This window comes from Rhinichthys klamathensis, unplaced genomic scaffold (genome assembly GCF_029890125.1).
Source record: "Rhinichthys klamathensis goyatoka isolate OS25496 unplaced genomic scaffold, OSU_Roscu_1.1 h1tg000303l_1, whole genome shotgun sequence".
NCBI classification, from domain to species: Eukaryota; Metazoa; Chordata; class Actinopteri; order Cypriniformes; family Leuciscidae; genus Rhinichthys; species Rhinichthys klamathensis.
This window is the reverse complement of record NW_026606822.1, coordinates 3,516,044-3,537,369: the sequence shown is the minus strand read 5'-3', so window position 1 is coordinate 3,537,369 and position 21,326 is coordinate 3,516,044. Positions and strand designations below refer to the sequence as shown.

Here is a 21,326-nt window from a genome sequence, read left to right as displayed (position 1 = left end):
TTAATTCAAGATTCATTTATTCTTAAATGACTGAATTACAACCAGCTTTTAAGCTTATGTTATTTGTTAGCCTACTAAATAAAACCATATTAGCCTGCAATGTGGCTAAATTGTTTTGGCCTTTTGATTATTTTTGAATATATTTGGTTTTTAATTTTGGCAAATTGCTCATATTTAGCTTTTCACAAGTTTTCCATTAGTAATGATGAGATGGAGATTGGAAAGTAAAACGCATTTCAGGGTTGCCAACTCTCGCATTTAATTAGATTGCGGTCATTTGCATTGGCATCGAACGTGGTGAGAATCAGTTCCTGACGATCCAAATGAAGCAATCCGATCTCAGTGCGTCTTGAGGGCATTCATTTGCATATGGTTTTCATGTGGTCAAGTGTTATGTGATCAGATCACCTGGCTATACAACCTGTAGGCTAATAGTATGTTAATGAGACCATCGTGTCAAATAGCCCTCTTTCGTTTGTAAATGAATCTTTTAAGTGAAGGTGAATCGCTGCCATCGTATTTGTCTTTCACTGAAGTCCCATCCTTTTAAAAGCATATAACAGGCTAATGTTTAGCTTCATAATTTATTTATTAAATATTTAAGATTTTTCTTTTCTATAGTTTGATAAAAAAAAAAAAAAGCAATTTCCTTTGGGGATAATATAGAAATGAAGGTAGATTTTGTTGTAATTTGTAAGGAATACAGATTTTAATAGAGCATAATAATATTAGTTTTGGTCGTGACAAACTATTTTGCACGAATCGGTTGAATGATTCTATGACTGAATGATTTAATACTTATAGCCTAACCTTAAAAAAATATATATGATCAATAAGTTATACAAGATTCAACTCTTTTTTTTTAAGTCGGTTTAATGTAATTTAAGTTGATATCACTTAAACATCCAAGTTGATTGTACTTTTAAAAAAGAAATCAGTGTTGTCTTTCAAACAAATTAGGTAGAAAGAAATCCATAACAGGATGATATAAGAACAAGTCAAGTCAAGTCACCTTCCTTTATATAAGGCTTTTAACAATACAGATTGTTTCAAAGCAGCTTAACAGTGGAAATTACAGTAACAGATTGTTGTGGCTTTACAGCAGCTCTAGAATAACTCTAGAATAGAACAAAAAATAACAATTACTAATAAAATAAAAAGTTATTATTATTATTTCAGTATAATAAACAGCACTAATTATGATTTATTTATTATCATTCGGTTATTAATGATGATAATGTGTTATTATTATTATTGGTTTGTTTCTGGCATTTGTTTACTTTAGCCGTCTTCATTGGGAAATGTCCCGTTCGGTCAGGGTAAACACACACCTATAGCACCCCCTTCATCAGTTGATCCAGTGGAGAAGAATCAAAGTCCCTCAGAAGAGCTCTGCTGCTGGAGAAACGCAGCTCTTATACCATGATTTCACTCTTCTTTCTCACAGCGCTGGTGCTTTGGCCTGATGCAGTTCATGGTAAGATCAATCATCTCAGAAATAAGGCTTTCTTTTCACTTTAAGTGTTTTAATACATTAAATATGGTGTTGTTGTTGTTTAGATAAACAGTGCGTAGCTCAAATTGCTAGAGGTTCCCGAAACAGCCAGAGAACATGTGTAACTCCTTACAAGTATTTACCATGGTAAATACTCAAACACCATAATAATATGGTTAAAGATCCTATTCATTATTATTTTATACTTACAAATAACTGCAGTAACTGTGCTATTTTGGCTACAACTAGTTACCATGGTATATTTTTGTAAGGAACAGCGTCAATTGATCCATGTAAACAAAGTTTATTTAAATAGGATGTTTTAAATATAATAAATTTCAGTTGAGTAACTTTGACAAACAAAGTAAAAATGTGGAAATACCATGGTAAATGAATATGATTCAGTGCCATATATGATATGAAAGAAAATGGTATTTCTATCACTTCCACAGAACTCTTGTAAGCAAATGAAATTGTGGCAAAGTTGTGTTTTATGAATGCCCCTTTCTGGTCATGCACACCGGCACATGTTCATTTAAACACAGACATGTGTGTTACAGCTGTGTCAGATTCTGTTTACTGTGTAGTTATTTGGGCATCCCTGCGTGATCGTGTCATGCCACTGGGATTTTAGTGAAACAGATGTAGTTTGCAGATCCAAAGGTCATGTGTGTTTAAGCACCTCTGAGAGGACATGCATAACACTACAGCGCTATAAGCCCGCACAAAAAGATCATAAAGAGTTTGCTGGAATCACTAATAATAATGCGGCAAAAAGGGTTTTTAGACAACGCACCGTGGCAATTGCATGTTTTTGGACATTCACTGTAAAAATGTTTTACAATAAGGTTTCATTAGTTAACTAGTTCAAATTAACTTACAATGAACAATACTTCTACAGAATTTATTAATCTTACTTGATGTTAATTTCAACATTTACTTATATATTATTAAAATCAGAAGTTGTTAACATTAGTTAATGCACTGTGAAGTAACATGGACGAACAATGAACACCTGGATTTTTATTAACTTACATTTACAAAGATTATAAATGCAGTAACAAATGTATTGATCATAGTTAGTTCAGTTAATACATGTTAACAAATAAGACCTTATTGTTAAGTGTTATAATTCACTATATTTTAGGCAGCATTCTTTTCATTTAATAACTGACTCAGAAAGTTGGTTTTGGGAGTTTTAGGTTCAACTTGATTTTTGTTTATTACTAATTATATCCAAAGTGGTAAAAAATGTAAATGATCTGAATAGCACGGTAAATAAATAATGATTTAGTACTATATCAAAGTAAGTATATAGAACTTTTATTTGAAGCTATGAGGAGGAACTGCTTTATAGATTAAATGAACTAATGTAATAATTGATGATCGTTACAATGGAACTGAATCAACACTGAACTGACTTCAGCTGAACAACGACACTATTTTCTTTTAGAGCTGCTGTATGTTTGCATCATTTTCCTGTTATCCTGCTTTGATACAATCTGTGTTGAATAAAGCGCTATAGAAATAAAGGTAACTTGACTTGAAGCATGCTGGTAGTAGTGACTACGGTAGTTGAACCGTTCTGATGTTTAACAGCACACCGCAGCGCACTCAATGACTTCCAGAGAACTGAGGGGAGAGAGCTGGTTCTGAAGTCCTGGAACGTAAACCGTCTGACTGAACTTCCAGGAATCACTTTGGAGGATTGTGCTAAACGCTGCACTGAGAGTCCAGAATGCAGGTCTCGTTTCCTCACTTTTATTTACAATTGAATGAAAATGTATTCATTTAAATTTACATTAAATGTATTTAGTTGTTTCGGGGGGAGGGGTTTGTCTAGGACTTTAGTACACTTTACATGCATGTAATTTCAGAATTATGTTGTCTTTTGCAATTTTAAATATATTAACTTTAACAAATAACACACTACAGTTACAATTATAATCAAAGTTTAAAGCATGACAAACGATTATTAAAACATTGATTTAAATTGCACTTTAAAGTAAAACTTTGAATTCGACATTATTACAAACTGCACTTTTTAAAACTGTCATGATGTAATATATTAATATAGATGGTATAATATAAATTGTATATGTAAGATTTTTGTTAAAATTTGAAATACACTACAAGTGCACATTTAATATATTTTAGTCACACTTTTTTCACAAGGGAATACTTTTTTTTTTTTTTTTTTTTTTACAAGATGTATTTGAGTGCAGCTTTCTGACAAAAAGTGAACTTTACAGAGCTTTCAATTATGAGTTTCGTCCGTCTGTGGTGTGTAAGCATCTGCCCTGGGTGGGCGACGGAGTCAATGCAGACGTCAAGAGAAACGTGAACTGTGACCTATATGAGATGAAAGGTGAAAAACTGCTTCTCGAAATGTGTTTCAGTAGATTTTGCATACATGAAGTATCAGAAAGTGAATGTTCTCCTGTACTCAGTCTATGTAAGGAAATGCATCGTGGGTAAAGGAGAAGACTATCGAGGGAAAGTGTCGACGACTATGAAAGGACGAACATGTCAACAGTGGTGGTCGAAATTTCCTCATGACCACAGGTATGAGTCAGACATCATGTGTAATCTGTTACAAAAATGTAGCTTTATGTAAAGATTTTGTATTTGAAAAATTTTTTGTAAGACAGCAATACTTACAGTGGTCTCGAAAGGTATTTGGACACGTTTAAAACTGTCTGAATGTCATTGCATTAGATACAAAATATCAAACCAAGTTGCATCTGCAAAGAAATGATGCACAAGCTTTTCTCAGAATTAGGAATTAAGCATGCACTGATAAATCATGCACATTAAGATCAAAATTATGTATTATGAAACTTGAAAGAGTCTCTCGTGCTCACTAAGGCTGCATTTATTTCATTAAAAATGACGTAAAAACATTAATATTGAAACATTACAATTTAAAGCAACTGTTTTTTTGTTTTTTTGAATATATTTTAAGTTGTAATTTTCAGCATCATTACTCCAGTCTTCAGTGTCACATGATCCTTCCGAAATCACTCTAATATGATGATTTGCTGCTCAAGAAACATTTCTGATCATTATCAATGTTGAAAACAGTAGAAACCTTAGGATACTTTGATGAATAGAAAGTTTAAACAAAGCATTTATTTTAAATAGAAACCTTTTGTAACATTATAAATGTCTTTACGGACACTTTTGATCAAATGAATGCATGCTTGCTGTATATATATTACTCTTTGATTCTTATAATGATATCAGTGATGTTTGGAATAGATGGACTCCGTCTGCTACTAATGGCCTGGAGCTGAACTACTGTCGTAATCCGGACGGCGACCGCATCGGGCCCTGGTGCTACACGACTGACCCTGAGTGCAGATTTGAGAGCTGCAACATCCCTCAGTGCAAAGACGGTGAGGCTCAATACTCAGATTGGCAGCAGCACACTGTCATTTTAAGAGCGTTTTCACTTGTACAGTTATGAGTGATGTTTCTGTGTGTTTCTGCATTAGAGGTGTGCATCACTTGTAATGGTGAAGACTACAGAGGTCAGGTGGATCACACGGTGAACGGTAAAGAGTGTCAGAGATGGGACCAGCAGTATCCTCATCAACACATCTACCAGCCAGAAAAGTAAATATAACACGACCGTGTCCCATAACCCTAAAGTCACACTTATAGACGACATGAAACAGAAGATGCCATAGTCTTTTCCTCTCAATTGTGACGGATATCCGAGTGAAACGGATTCTGGAACAAGAAGAGCTGGGCCATCGCCCACATCATCAGAGAAGAGATGAGATGAGCTGCAAGAGGAGGGGAAGTGATTCTGATAAAAGATTATAAATGGAATCATGAATCTTTATAATAAATACTAGCCTGACGTCGTCATACTCAGATTCTAGTCTGATGCTGCTCCATTGGGCTGTGATTATGGGCTGTGTTTCAACCGAACCAGGAAAGAAAATGCCTCTGCACTCAATTGGATAGACCGAATCCCGTAGGAAGGACGGCAAAAAACATCTTTCCGATCGGCAAATGCCTTGATCGCGGTTCTCTGTTCCTCTTTTAAAATGAATGCGCTGTCTACATCTTCTATAACAGACGCGATGGCTGAATCTACACATCTCAGTTCTCCAGCGACAGCCATTCTTTGTTGTAAACATAGACAGTATAAGAAGTGGACAGAGCCATCTCATTGGAGCTCAGTTGAGACAGTTGAAGCCGATTTTTAGCGATTTTTGAGCACTTCCGTTCCTGACACGCAGACTCAAACCGACTCAAACTAAGCTTGATGACGTGAGCAACCTGTCTGACAGACGTTACTCTTCTAGTAGCTGTGCGTGAAAATTGCCAACGTTAATCTTGCAGAGACGGGGAACTTGAGCAAAGAGTTCTTTGGCGTGAGTGAGCAGGAGTAAGTATTCCGTTGCTTTTATGGACTCATTATCTATGGGCTTCTCCCTTGACGGGACGTCCCCCCGATTGCCTGCGAGCTTCTCCTGCTGTCTGTACGGTCATTTCTGTACAGCGCGACATAGAGTCGAGTGGTTATGACGCAATCGTAAGCCTATTTTTTACAAAATCTGTTTCCACGGGGCCATAATGTAACATAGAAGATAATGGAGCCCTTTATACATTGTCGTGTTTCTTTAGAAATAAATAATGGACAAATGGAGTCTTTAAACGCCTCAGATGTAAAGTTATTCGCTTTCAAAGTGACGCCAAAATGAATGGGAGTCAATGGAAATGCTAACGCAAGTGAAGTTCTGCTACAACATGGCGGCACCCGGCCGGCTTCAACTTCCGGTCGATGGATTACCCCCTTGGTTGCAAACGAATTCAACCCAAGCGCTCTTTGGTGACGTGGATGATTACGTTACGGTTGATCATCTGTCCATCATCGTATAAAGCCCGCCCTGACAAGTTGATTGGTCCGAACAGCTTTGGTTCGGGCATACTTGCTTCACAACGGATCAAGTCCAGACCGAACTTCCCATCCTCTAATGTTGTGGGCGGGGCTAAGTTCGGCTGGCATCCAGGCTAAATAAAAACTGCAATATTCAATAAAAATAAGAATGGTCCATTTTGATTTCATGGTGATTTTAATAATGTCAGAATGTAACTGCATTGGATGAAAGAATCATTGTGTCTGTATCCGCGCTCAAATCTGCAGAAGCAACAATTTGATCAACTGGTGTTGCAGTAATTTTCAGTGGATGCTGAAATAATAATGTGAAATGTCTTTGTACCTGATGTTTGTGTAACCAGATATCCTGATAAAAGTTTGGATGATAACTATTGCCGTAACCCGGACGCGTCTCCGGTGCCCTGGTGCTACACCACTGACGAGACGGTGGAGAGAGAGAGCTGTGATATACGCAAGTGCCGTGAGTATTTCTGATCCTTACCACCAGGATAAATATTGCATTTCATAGTAGTTTACAATGAAATGTTTCATATAGGCTTTGTTTTTGAATTGCATTACTTTTGGTATTTACTTTGTTTCCGGCATGAAGATAACCTTGCTGCTGATAATAAATAAATGATTAAATAAATAAAATGTGTGATTTTGTAAGCCTCAAAAACTAATATTGCACTGGTAAAACCTCTATACCATAAAAAAATATTAGCAATATCTGTGTTGCTTGGATAAAAGTTTATCTTGTTTGAATGCACAGCTATTTTTCAATTGTCATCAAAGTAAGGACATGCATTTTATAATAATTTGTAGCAATATCTTAAGAAAAGGTTCTATAAGAGTTAACTTAAAGAGTTCCATCAGGCACTTCATATATATAACCTTTAACCCTCTATGGTACGCAATATGATATCAGTGAGAAAAAAATTATTTGTTATGTTTTCTCTGCTTAAAATTGGACACTATAACAATATCAATAAACATTATCATTATTTATTTATTTATTTATTAATTAAAAGTTTGTTGCCTCAGGGCAACATTGTACCACAATGGACAAATTGAAACATTTGACATTTTCATGAAGAAAAAAATGATAGATTTATTGAAAACATCAATTTATTTAACTAAACACTTGAACAAACACATTTATCAAGTTTTTAATGAATTACACATTTCATATTTAATAAAAAGTAACATTTATTATCCAGCTGTTGCCCTCAGGCAACATTGTACCATCGTGGAACGCAAGTACTACAAACCATCATATCAAGTTATCATATCAAAACATTACAATCGGTGTTGTTTCAGGGTAAAACATTAACAATCACCATAACCTTTTCCTAATATGAAGGCCAGGCCTGAACATCAGCAAGATCAAACATGTGGAAGACCTCCCAGGCCGACCTAATGACCCGTGTGAGGTCAGGGGGGGCTGACCCCCCCAGGGGCCCGACGGGAGCACCCCAAAATCCGAAAATCCCAGAAGCAGCGCCGCCTTCATCCTGTGTGGCACCACACGCCCCCGTCCCACTCACCCACTATTTGTCCAATTACCCACTATAGTGGCCAAATGTCCCGTTGACCCCACTGAACGGTCCCAAGCCACGACCCCGTCCCACAAACCCACTATTTGTCCGATTACCCACTATAGTGGCTAAATGTCCCGTCGACCCCGGCTGACCACTCCCAAGCCACACGCCCCATTCCACGAACCCACTATTTGTCCGATTACCCACTATAGTGGCCAAATGTCCCGTTGACCCCCCTGACCACTCCCAAGCCACACGCCCCGTCCCACTCACCCACTATTTGTCCAATTACCCACTATAGTGGCCAAATGTCCCGTTGACCCCCCTGACCACTCACAAGCCACACGCCCCGTTCCACGAACCCACTATTTGTCCGATTACCCACTATAGTGGCCAAATGTCGCGTTGACCCCCCTGACCACTCACAAGCCACACGCCCGTCCCACGAATCCACTATTTGCCCGATTACCCACTATAGTGGCCAAATGTCCCGTCGACCCCCCTGACCACTCACAAGCCACACGCCCCGTTCCACGAACCCACTATTTGTCCGATTACCCACTATAGTGGCTGAATGTCCCGTCGACCCCGGCTGACCACTCACAAGCCACACGCCCCGTCCCACGAACCCACTATTTGCCCGATTACCCACTATAGTGGCCAAATGTCCCGTCGACCTCACTGACCACTCACAAGCCACACGCCCGTCCCACGAATCCACTATTTGCCCGATTACCCACTATAGTGGCCAATAGTGACTGTCGAACCATGCATGCGACGGGAGCACCCCAAAATCCGAAAATCCCAGAAGCAGCGCCGCCTTCATCCTGTGTGGCACCACACGCCCCCGTCCCACTCACCCACTATTTGTCCAATTACCCACTATAGTGGCCAAATGTCCCGTTGACCCCACTGAACGGTCCCAAGCCACGACCCCGTCCCACAAACCCACTATTTGTCCGATTACCCACTATAGTGGCTAAATGTCCCGTCGACCCCGGCTGACCACTCCCAAGCCACACGCCCCATTCCACGAACCCACTATTTGTCCGATTACCCACTATAGTGGCCAAATGTCCCGTTGACCCCCCTGACCACTCCCAAGCCACACGCCCCGTCCCACTCACCCACTATTTGTCCAATTACCCACTATAGTGGCCAAATGTCCCGTTGACCCCCCTGACCACTCACAAGCCACACGCCCCGTTCCACGAACCCACTATTTGTCCGATTACCCACTATAGTGGCCAAATGTCGCGTTGACCCCCCTGACCACTCACAAGCCACACGCCCGTCCCACGAATCCACTATTTGCCCGATTACCCACTATAGTGGCCAAATGTCCCGTCGACCCCCCTGACCACTCACAAGCCACACGCCCCGTTCCACGAACCCACTATTTGTCCGATTACCCACTATAGTGGCTGAATGTCCCGTCGACCCCGGCTGACCACTCACAAGCCACACGCCCCGTCCCACGAACCCACTATTTGCCCGATTACCCACTATAGTGGCCAAATGTCCCGTCGACCTCACTGACCACTCACAAGCCACACGCCCGTCCCACGAATCCACTATTTGCCCGATTACCCACTATAGTGGCCAATAGTGACTGTCGAACCATGCTGAGTTTTCAGATTGTAAAAATCCAGATACATTTAGATAGTTCAAACTCTTTTCCTTACAATTAAACTATACTTGTATTCAAACCTAGTATGCCTGGTATGGCCTTATGTGATTCCATTACGGTACAATGTTGCCTCGAGGCAACATGCAGTTTTATGTAATTCCCTATGATACATTTGATGATATATAATGTAATGTTTTTGAAAATACTTCTTTACTTACCAATGAAGGTGACTAAGATTTTTTGTAGTTGATTATCTGGACAGAAATTAGTGAAAAATGCCCTTGTCAGTGGAGAAAATATGGAGCCATGTGACATGTGCACGTGTGCTGAAAGAGGGAACACAATGGACCCCTGTGGGTCATGTTACCACTCTTTTGCATTTTCATTGGTTAGTATTTGAGTTCCCCTCCCCTTAGAGAGCATTGACAAATAAAATTGTATTAGTTTTTATTTAAAAAAAGCTAAAATAGACTATGTTGCCTGGAGGCAACACCGTACCATAGAGGGTTAAGGGATTCCCATCATTGGATCATTTTATGCATTTAGGTTTAATTAATTCATTTGGTTTTAATATATTTTTAATTTTAATAACGTTTTATGAATGAAGCAGCTTGTAAACATAGTTGAAATAACCCATTAAACATGGAAGCATTATACAATCATTAGTCCTTTTCACACGGCGCTCAACCTCGGGTTATCGTCGTTCTAAACCCCGCTTTTAACCCTGGGTAAAGAAAGCTTTCACACCTGTAATTTAGACACGGGGTTAGCACCACTTTTTACCCAGGGTTATGAGCAGGGTTAGCAGGTTATGAGCTCTGGAGCAAGGTTAGCACTGCTTTAGTGACAGTGTGAAACAAAGCTTTGTTAGAATGTTATGTTAAATAGTTCAAGTGTGAAAAGCCCTATAGAAGACATTTCCTCTTATATAGAATATTTTGGGCATAAAGGGTTCTTTATACAATTGAGTCGAGAACCCTAGGGTTCTGTTTTTGGAAGAGTATGATATAGTTCGAGCATCTGACCAGCAGCAGGGGTTAAACTGCCAAACCTTGACCTCTTTGCTTTTATTATTCTTTATAAGATAAAGAGTGTAAACAGAAGCATTTTACATGCAGGATATACAGTAAGGTTAGCATAGGCTTTATGAAGAAATAAAACACATGAGGTCTGCAATATCCATGTGTCCATGAAAGCTTGGTTCAAAAGTCAAAGTTTATAGAGACATATCAGAGATTAACTTGAACAAATACATTCTTTTAAGTCCGTTTTGATGCAAAGTCAACTTTAAAATGCTTGCATAACACTAATAACCTTCAACAGTCATTTGCATTCTGTTAGCAGTGCATGAATTTCAATCTCCATGCAAATCATTTGGATTATTATTCATTCGTTCTGTTTAAAGGACACAGATCTTCATCTTCCCGGGGACATCACTGTCATTTCCAATCGCATCAGTGCTTTTCAAAGAGACAACTAAATAATCGAAAATCAGAAACTCGAGAGCACAACATTAATAGCAGTTTATTGCATTGGGTTCACAAGACGGGCTACAGTATGATTCTTTATGAATATGCAACGACTGATCCATCAGGAGCTTTAGAATATAGAGTTGGTAGGACAGCATGTGTCCAGTATCCTACTATACTACTAACTAAAGTCATTTTAACAAGAAGATACTCTCCTTTCATCCCGCAGCCGAGTCTCCCAAGCGCCGTCTTCGCTCCGGCTACACCACTAACTGTTTTCGGGGTCGTGGAGAGGATTACAGGGGCAAAGTCAACGAAACAACCTCTGGAATCCCTTGTCAGCGCTGGGACGCCCAGAAACCCCACGAACACCCGTTCTTCCCCAAAACCTACGAGTGCAAGTGAGTGGAGAGGGGCTTGGATATGTCCTGAAAATCTATAGAACTGATTGTTGATTGTGACTTTTCTCTTTCTCTTCCACTTTTAGGGGTCTGGAGGAGAACTACTGCCGTAACCCGGACGGTTCGGAGGCGCCCTGGTGTTTCACGTCCATCTCTGATATGAGGACGGCTCTGTGCCTGCAGATCAAGCGCTGCGCGGATGACATTGAGGCCGAGGGTACAGCTGGCGCCTACTAGTGATTAAACACATCAACTGCAGTTTTATTTTTTAAGGATACATTTTGACTGTGCTTTGCGGGAAGAGAAAACCTCAGCACACACTTCATAATGACTGTACATACACTACCGTTCAAAAGGCTGGGCTTTTAAAAAAAAGAAATTAATACTTTTATTCAGCAAGGACACATTCAATTGATCAAAGTGACAGTAAAGACACTTATAATGTTTTAAATATTTATTTTTCAAATAAATGCTGTTCTTTTTAACTTTCTCTTTCCTGAATGCTTTTTTACAAAAATATGAACCTGCACAACGGTTTTCAAAATTGATATTGATGTTTCTCGAGCAGCAAATCATCATATTAGAATGATTTCTGAAGGATCATGTGACACTGAAGACTGGAGTAATGATGCTGAAAATTCAGCTTCGATCACAGGAATAAATTCAGTTGTTTTATAGTGTAATATATATTTCACAATATTACTGTTTTTACTGTATTTTTGATCATATAAATGCAACATTGGTGAGCAGAAGAGACATCTTTTAAAACATAAAAAAAAACGTACTTAGCTCAAACTTTTGAACAGTATTGGAAATAACCAAAACATTTTTCCTCCATTTAAACTAGATTGCTATAATGAAATCGGCAAAAACTATCGGGGTGTTGTCCGCAAGACACGTAAAGGTATTCTCTGCCAGAAATGGAGCGTCAATACACCTCACAAAACCAAGTAAGTCTAACAAATGTTCACCATAGGATCACACAAATGCATAAAACGTGTATTATCCAATGGAAAATTACTAAGTAAGTAAAATAAGTATAGGAAAATGTCAATTTAACCGCAGAAATGAGCTTTCCATTCTTGTTTGTCTCATCTAAAGCAGGTTTATTGCTGTATGACATATATTCAAGATAATTTATGGACATATATTTGCAGGATAAACCCCCAAACACACCCAGAGGCCAATCTGACCGACAACTACTGCAGGAACCCTGACGGAGACCACCACGGACCCTGGTGCTACACCTCTGACCCCAAAACTGAATTTGACTACTGTGCCATCAAGCAGTGTGGTAAAGTTACCGTGTTTATAGATGCTCTTTCCAGTCTAATTCAGTCAGTTCTGCTCTTTCAGCCTCTAATAACCAGGCCCATACAGAATCTGTGCGCAGAAGTTTAAGGGCCAGATTTACTAATCAGGGCAGATTAGTGTGAGAGCGCAAATCCAAACAAGCGATGAAAAGTGATCTACTGACGACGAGCAAATTAAAGATCACAGACGCAGTCAGATCATTTCCATAATGACCAACACAATCTACCAAGAGCAGCTCAAATCAGCGTCTAGTTTAAAGGGGTCCTATTATGCCATTTTACAAAGTCTTGCTTTTGGGGTGTACTAGAATATGCTTTCATGCTTGATTGTTAAAAAAACACACATTATTTTCACATATTTTACATTATTACAGCAGCTTTCTCCCCAGTCTGATTCGAACGCAGCATTCGGTTCTTGTTTGGATGAAGCCCGTCCTTCTGAAATACGAAATGTGCTGTGATTGGTTAGCTGGCCCAGTGTGTTGTGATTGGCACCGCGTGTTCAGGAAATGTCACGCCTCTTACCATAACCATGAGTTTCATCTGCTCAGGTGTAAATATTAAGGATGGCGTCAATTTCAAATGTTTCAGAGTGGTATGGTTTTTTGTAATTTTCTTATACACTCACCGGCCACTTTATTAGGTACCCCATGCTAGTAACGGGTTGGACCCCTTTGCCTTCAGAACTGCCTCAATTCTTCGTGGCATAGATTCAACAAGGTGCTGGAAGCATTCCTCAGGGAGTTTGGTCCATATTGACATGATGGCATCACACAGTTGCCGCAGATTTGTCGGCTGCACATCCATGATGCGAATCTCCCGTTCCACCACATCCCAAAGATGCTCTATTGGGTTGAGATCTGGTGACTTTGGAGGCCATTTTAGTACAGTGAACTCATTGTCATGTTCAAGAAACCAATTTGAAATGATTAGAGCTTTGTGACATGGTGGAAGTAGCCATCAGAGGATGGGTACATGGTGGCCATAAAGGGATGGACATGGTCAGAAACAATGCTCAGGTAGGCCGTGGCATTTAAACGATGCCCAATTGGCACTAAGGGGCCTAAAGTGTGCCAGGAAAACATCCCCCACACCATTACACCACCACCACCAGCCTGCACAGTTGTAACAAGGCATGATGGTTCCATGTTCTCATTCTGTTTACGCCAAATTCTGACTCTAACATCTGAATGTCTCAACAGAAATCGAGACTCATCAGACCAGGCAACATTTTTCCAGTCTTCAACTGTTCAATTTTGGTGAGCTCTTGCAAATTGTAGCCTCTTTTTTTACTATTTGTAGTGGAGATGAGTGGTACCCGGTGGAGTCTTCTGCTGTTGTAGCCCATCCGCCTCAAGGTTGTGCGTGTTGTGGCTTCACAAATGCTTTGCTGCATACCTCGGTTGTAACGAGTGGTTATTTCAGTCACTGTTGCCCTTCTATCAGTTCGAACCAGTCTGGCCATTCTCCTCTGACCTCTGGCATCAACAAGGCATTTCCGCCCACAGAACTGCCGCTCACTGGATGTTTTTTCTTTTTCGGACCATTCTCTGTAAACCCTAGAGATGGTTGTGTGTGAAAATCCCAGTAGATTAGCAGTTTCTGAAATACTCAGACCAGCCCTTCTAGCACCAACAATCATGCCACGTTCAAAGTCACTCAAATCAACTTTCTTCCCCATACTGATGCTCGGTTTGAACTGCAGGAGATTGTCTTGACCATGTCTACATGCCTAAATGCACTGAGTTGCCGCCATGTGATTGGCTGCTTAGAAATTAAGTGTTAACGAGCAGTTGGACAGGTGTACCTAATAAAGTGGCCGGTGAGTGTACATTTTTGAAACATTATACACCATTTAATCATGATATTTGTTGGAAAACTATGGTAATGCAAACAGTGATCGATCACAAAACCAAGGTTAATTTTCCGAAGAGACGGTAAAAACCGTCTTAGAAAAGCGAGAGCTTACAAAAGCTGAAGTAAACACCACATTAATACCGTAATGTTAGTTAGCAGGCTAGCGGAGGCAAAGCTCTGCCCTTTGTTTACATCATAGCAACTACATACAACTTATAATTGGAACTGTTAATAGAAAACATAACTACAAATAATAAGACATACTTACAAGTTGTGATCCATAAACAACAGATTGGCCCTTGTGGGAACTGCTCTATTTCAGGAGAAGCTTTTGTGTGTAGTCTGCATTGTACTCTCTAAGGTTCTGCAAGCTGTTCCCCGTAAAATGTGCAGCACACAGATAAACGTTGTCAATTTGGACCACTCTAGGTTTGTCAGAAGGTCCAACAAGTGAGTTTTGTAATCGTGGTGGACTAAACAGCGTCTCTATGATATAGCGACAACACTGTCTTCGCTAATGCAGCTCAACCAGGCCTTGCACCATTTTTTGCGTATTCCATGGGCGGGGATTATTTAGATGAGTAGCATTATGACTTCACAAAGCCCGCGTTGTAGTCCAAACGAGTCCTTCGTTGTAGTTCTTGGAAAGTGGATTCTGTTAAATGAAATATCTCCCTTTGGAGTGGACTTTGAGCTTTGTAACCTTGCAGATCTTTTTTATGCTCAAACATCAATATTACACACTAACTAAAGTTGAAAAAGTGGAAAAGCATAGGGACCACATTAGACATGCTTTTGGCCGTTAAATAATGGCGCAAATACCAGTAAATTGACGAGCGCAAACCTTAGTAAATCACCTTTTGTGATTCATTTAAATACAGTCCTCACATAAATGTTGCATCTGAAGGGGAAACTTGCAACTAAAAATGCAACTTGAAACTACAAATGCATGTGCAATAAGGTCATTTGCAAAAATAACTGTGTCAATGTCTTTTCAGCGCAATCTTTGGTAAATCCTGAAAGTTGTTTTTTAACGCCAAAAACAGAGTTTGAGCCGGCGCAAGCTGTTAGTAAATCTGGCCCTATAAATGCTGAAATGTGTTAGTACCAAATGAGATATTTTTGTGAAATTCTGCAAGCACAATTATTAATAATTATTAGTCTTTATTTTATTTTATTTTGTTTTTATAATTATTTATTATCATTTATTATTTAGAATTATACATTAATAATAGTAATAATAACTAATGAAATGATTTATAATAATGTATTATTATTATTATTTTCTGTGTTCTCCTTTATATTGTAATAGCTGGGGAGAAAGTGCCAATCATCGGGCCAACAAGTAAGTCAAAAACATTATACAGAGAGTAGTACAGACTCTGATGTGTGCAGTTGTGCTTCTAATATAATGATCTATGTGTGTAAACAGCGGAGGTTGTGTTTAACGAGTGTGGAAAGCGTGACGACCGTCGTGTCAAGTCCAAGTTAAGAATAGTGGGCGGCACACCTGGAAACTCTCCCTGGACCGTCAGCCTTAGAGACCGGTTAGTCTTACTATTTCTTGCCCAAATAAACGGGCCCGAAATATGTCACTTTATGGAAGTAAAATAGGTTTATGAACAGTGTTTATTGTAGCCTATTCTGAGCTGATTAAATCTCCTTATCTTCACAGGAAAGGAAATCACTTCTGTGGAGGTTCTCTGGTCAATTCTGAATGGGTCATCAGCACCAAACAATGCTTTTCTTCCTGGTAACTCACAGTCTGCAGTGATTCATAGTTGGACAGTACGGGCGTTTTGATATATGTTCACATGATCGTTTGTGATTGTATGCAGTTACGTCGAGCTCACAGGATATAGTGCTATGATGGGCACCTTGTTCCGTGATCCAAAGGAAGGAGATCCAGATAGACAAACCATTGCTCTCACCAAGATCGTCTGCGGCCCGTCTGAATCACACCTGGTCATGCTTCAGCTAGAAACGTACTTCATACCACACACAAACACATTTACACATGCTTTGCTTCCACCGTGTACCGTGGTATTCTTTCATGTATCTTTGCCCTCTAATAGACACGTTTGTCGCTCTTCTCCTGCAGTCCTGCCCAGTTTAATGATCGTGTGTCTCAAATATGTCTTCCTCCTGAGCGCTACATCGTGCCAGAGGGGACCGTCTGTGAAATTGCTGGTTGGGGAGAAACAAAAGGTGATAAAAAATAAATTGCTGTTCTACTGAACTTTTTATTCATCAAATGTATCACCGTTTCCACAGAAATGTTAAGCAGCACAACTGTTTCTTGAGCAGCAAATCATCATATTAGAATGATTTCTGAAGGATCATGTGACACTGAAGACTGGAGTAATGATGCTGATTCAGCTTTGATCAAAGAAATAAATTAAAATTTTAAATATATTACAATAGAAAACAGTTATTTAAAATTGTAATAATATTTGATAGTGCAAATGTTTGTTCAGCAGAGAGGTAATATACCTCTGAAAATGTTTATTCTTATTCACATTTTTCCAAAGTAGGAAGCTCGAAATTCTGACTTTATGAAATTCTGAAGAACTGAATTGAAGACAATATTAACATCATGTAATTGGCTGGGATGTTTTCGTTTTGTGCATCATTTTCACTCTCATTGTGCACAAAAAATGCTAGAAATGCGTAGCATCCGGTTAGATGTAAAATCTGACGCTGAAAATACAGTTTTTTGGATCTCTATCTACCCACCCATCCAGTTATGCATCCTTTCCTTCCCACCATTGATCTTCTCTTCTTCTCTCTCTCAGGAAAGGGGGATGAAACTGTTCTGAATGTGGCTCAGATGCCCGTACTGAGCAATAAAGACTGTAACCCATATTTCAAGGGTCGTGTCCGTGAGAATGAGATGTGCACCATGCCGTTCCAGGCTGGAGTGGGCGCCTGTGAGGTACTGGTGTGCTGACCTGTTGTTTGTGCTGTGCTTTTATGCCTTTTAACACCATATAAGTTAAAGTCTGCATGAAACAGAAGTTGCGATAGTCTTTTCCTCCCTATTACGACGCATATCAGAGTGAGACGGCATCTGGAACAAGAACAAATGTTCTTGGAAAGCTCGAAAAGGGCGGGGCTTGATTTTGATAATGGGGAATTGATTGGATGGTTGTGGTTTGCTATTGGTGGATCTCATGTGAGTGACAGGTTGCCCCGCCCTCGTCATCAGAGAAGAGAAGAGATGAGCTGCAAGAGGAGGACAAGTTATTTTAATTAAAGATTACGAGGCACATGAATTTAAAAAAATTATGATGTTTGCGGATAAATCATTTATAATAAATACTGCAATATTCTAGCCTGGGAAAACCCAGACAACTTCCGGCAAATTTAGATTTGCTCTGAAAGTTAGTCTGGCAAAGAGCTCATTCAAGCCCATTTCCAATCCGTCGAAATCGAGGCACCAATCAGAAACGTTGGGGCGGGCTTTACACAATGACGACAGCGCTGGGATTTTGAAGCAGATTTTGTAGCCTACATTACAAAGATGGATACCGCCGTCGAACATCACTCGTTCCAATCAGCTATCGCGTCTGTTTTAAGCCATTTGAACGTTTCCTTTTAGTTAAAAACCGAGCAAAGAACAACACTCGGAGATGTTTCTCCGCCGCTCTGCATACGTCATCTCCTTCATCGCTCTGATTGGGTTTAGGTCTATCCGCGACGTCCGTTGGTGACGCCCCTCTGGAAATGATTTGTCTATGATGCTTTGCCAGACCATAACTCAGTTACAACTGAGAATGGTCTGGTTTTAACCAGGCTCGCAATATTCCATAAAAAAACAGATTTGTCAATTCTAAATTCATGGTGATTTTAAAGTCCCCGTGAAGTGGAAGTTGCAAACGACTTTTCTCCAGTGTTGTGACGTGTTTCCGAGAGAAACGGAACACTAAATGAGGCAAAATGGTGGGCGTGGCTTTTTTTCTAACTAGCACCTGATTGGATCTAGAAAAGTAGGTGTTGTCATTCAGCCTGTCTACTGTCAGTTGGAGGGGCGTGGTTACGGATGTTAAGCAGAACCCAAACCGTCAAACCCACGTCATCAGGGAAGGTCCTCCAATGCAGAGGGGAGGGGAAATTTCAGATTTTGATTAAAGATTACAAAGCCCAAAATTTTTTTTGTGTGGATTGACTTGCATGGATGAATTGTTCACCACAAAACGATCAATTTAGGCAAACAAAGTAAGTATGGTCAATTTTGAATTTATGGGGACTTTAAGAATCACTACAATGAAAGCATTGCTATATAATTTGAGAACAAATATGACTTGATGTGAGTTGTGATTGATGTGTAAAGACCAGTGCTTCTCAAATGTCTGTTCTGACATGAAAAAAGCAGTGCTAAATGCAAATAATAAGATGCAACTGCACACATAATCATTCATAGTTATTAAATAAATAAGCTTTTTTTTTTTTTTGTAGAAATGCATCCCATATTATTCGTTGTTGATATTAAAGGCTGTGTGTCTAATCAAATTTAATTCTATTCTTATATTTTACTCAGTATTTTGATAAATTCATCAGTCTTTTGGTAGAAAATTTGGTGGTTTTTTATTTTTATTCATTTTAAGCATTTTTGTATGATAAACATGTAAAATCTGTGTCTTAAAGTAAAACTACCACTGATCTAGATGCCGCTTAGCTTGCAAAAAATCTTGCAAAATGTGTGTTTAAAAGTGAAGCATTTAGTGCTTCAAACATTTCCTTTCTATACGTTTGTGCGGCTACACGAGTTTCAAGTTCAATAGATGTAAGTGTGGATTGTGAAATGAGTAAGATGTGCCGTGTGCAGGTGCACTGTAACAGTCCTCTTTTTCACTTTCAGAGAGACTACGGTGGCCCTCTGGCCTGTCAGAACAGCGACTGTTGGGTTCTAGAGGGAGTCATCATACCCATGCGCCGCTGCGGACACTCAGGACAGCCAAACATCTTCATCCGTGTGTCTGTTTATGTGGATTGGATTAAGAAGGTCATGGAGATGACCTAGCTGACAGACCAGCTCATAACACAACACAACACAACACACACATGACAGCAGCATGACTTTACAAGACATTTCACACTGCCTCATCTTCAAAAATATAAATATATTAAGTAGATGGAATGTAATATACTTAAAAATGTGTTTTTATAAGATTATGTAAGCATTTTTGTATCGTTCTGAATTTGGGGGTTTAATTGACATTAAGATTTATGCTTGCAATTGTGGAACATATGAATATACAGGTGCACATAAATTTACATTAAAACTGACATCACCAGTCTGAACTATACTGAACTTTGTAGAATTTATTATTAATAAAGTATTCAAAATTCTGTTTTTACCCTCCAACATTCATCTAATGTCGTCCCACAGAATTATGATTAGTAATTATTAATCCCAGTAATTTACTGCAGTTGTTACTGTATATATAGGATCCTTTTAAAGGGTTAGTTAACCCCAAAAATTGTAATTATCCCATAATTTCTCAAGCCATTCCAGTTGTAAATGACTTTCTTCTTTCAACCTAACACAATTGGAGTTATATTAAATAATATCCTGGTTCTTCCAAGATAATGGGAGTGAATAGTGCCCGAGTTTTTGAAGCTCCAAAAAGTGCATCCATCAATCATAAAAGTAATCCCATATGGCTCCAGGGGGTTAATAAATGCCTTCTGGAGTGTTTTTGTAAGAAAATATCCATATTTATAACTTTATAATCACTGGCTTCCAGTTACGCAACGGTTTTCATGTGACTTTGTTTGGAACTTTTTTCGTTGAAGAAGCAAAACCAGACAATATGTGTCTAAAATGTAAATTACTTGTTAACTTAGTTTATTTAACTGTATTATAATATCAATATCACATTTGCAAAATGCTTTTTAGGGACAAAAAGCACTTGCTTGTGTTATAGCTTATTGCTTAACTATCGTTATATAAAAATCAGGAACTCATTATTAAGGCATTTTTTCCCCCCATAACTTCATTTTTTGGGAATTTTTGTTCATTTTGATGGCATTATTCAGCTTGTCCGAGCTGGTGTGATTGAGTAGAGGCGGGGCTAATTAGCATATTCATGATGATGCGCATATAGAGTTACACTCGAGCTATTTTAGGCATAGATTAATTCTTTTCACAGGGGGAAAAACGACTCGTTTTGGTTATCAAAGATGATCAATTATTGACTGCAGGGGGACTTCATTTATATTGCATTATTGTTTGTCAATAAATAGGCTACCCAAATTATATTATATTGTTTTATATGGTATCATCATGTTTTTTTTTTTTCATTAATACCGATATGTGAATTTCAGGATAGGCCTATAATGATTAAAACACAATCAAACAGAATCTATCTACTTCATAGTAATACCATGGCACTTTTAGGGACTTTTGCTAGTGCTTTCTCATTCTTCTGCTAATGACTAATTTTTGTTTTCTTGAAATACTTATTTAGGAGAAGGAAAAAAAACCTGATTACTCATTCCTTTACGCTATATGGTCTTGACATCACAGTAGCAAACGGCTAATATTCTTGTAAACTGGTGGTAACATTGTCGGAAGTTTGGCAGCTGCATTTAAATGGATTTTTATCATATGGGCGTCATGCTTGTGACGCGATGCCACAGACTGTCCAATCAAAACAGCTGCCTATGCGGCAAGAAAACGCGACGCGACGTCAGCATCCAAGAAAGGAAGCGATTTAGCCT

General features: G+C 39.1%; 1 protein-coding gene across 1 annotated transcript; it reads left to right on the top strand.

The window, feature by feature from the left end:
- Nucleotides 1-1,353: 1,353 nt before the first annotated feature.
- mst1 (macrophage stimulating 1) lies at nt 1,354-19,832 on the top strand. Its single transcript, XM_056270512.1, has 18 exons — nt 1,354-1,477; nt 3,095-3,239; nt 3,748-3,863; nt 3,946-4,060; nt 4,757-4,893; nt 4,993-5,113; nt 6,752-6,870; nt 11,259-11,430; nt 11,517-11,647; nt 12,278-12,380; nt 12,588-12,724; nt 15,913-15,945; nt 16,033-16,147; nt 16,276-16,353; nt 16,439-16,585; nt 16,702-16,808; nt 17,396-17,535; nt 19,462-19,832. The coding sequence occupies exons 1-18, from the start codon at nt 1,423-1,425 to the stop codon at nt 19,621-19,623; spliced, it is 2,133 nt and encodes a 710-aa protein (XP_056126487.1). The 5' UTR covers nt 1,354-1,422; the 3' UTR covers nt 19,624-19,832.
- The last annotated feature ends 1,494 nt before the right edge of the window (nt 19,833-21,326 follow it).

Excerpts from the sequence above, each read along its gene's own strand:
- mst1 (XM_056270512.1), top strand. The coding sequence starts at position 1,423 with ATGATTTCACTCTTCTTTCTCACAGCGCTGGTGCTTTGGCCTGATGCA. Across the intron at positions 4,061-4,756 it reads AAATTTCCTCATGACCACAG|ATGGACTCCGTCTGCTACTA; the intron begins GTATGAGTCAGA and ends TGTTTGGAATAG. Across the intron at positions 16,148-16,275 it reads ACCGTCAGCCTTAGAGACCG|GAAAGGAAATCACTTCTGTG; the intron begins GTTAGTCTTACT and ends TTATCTTCACAG.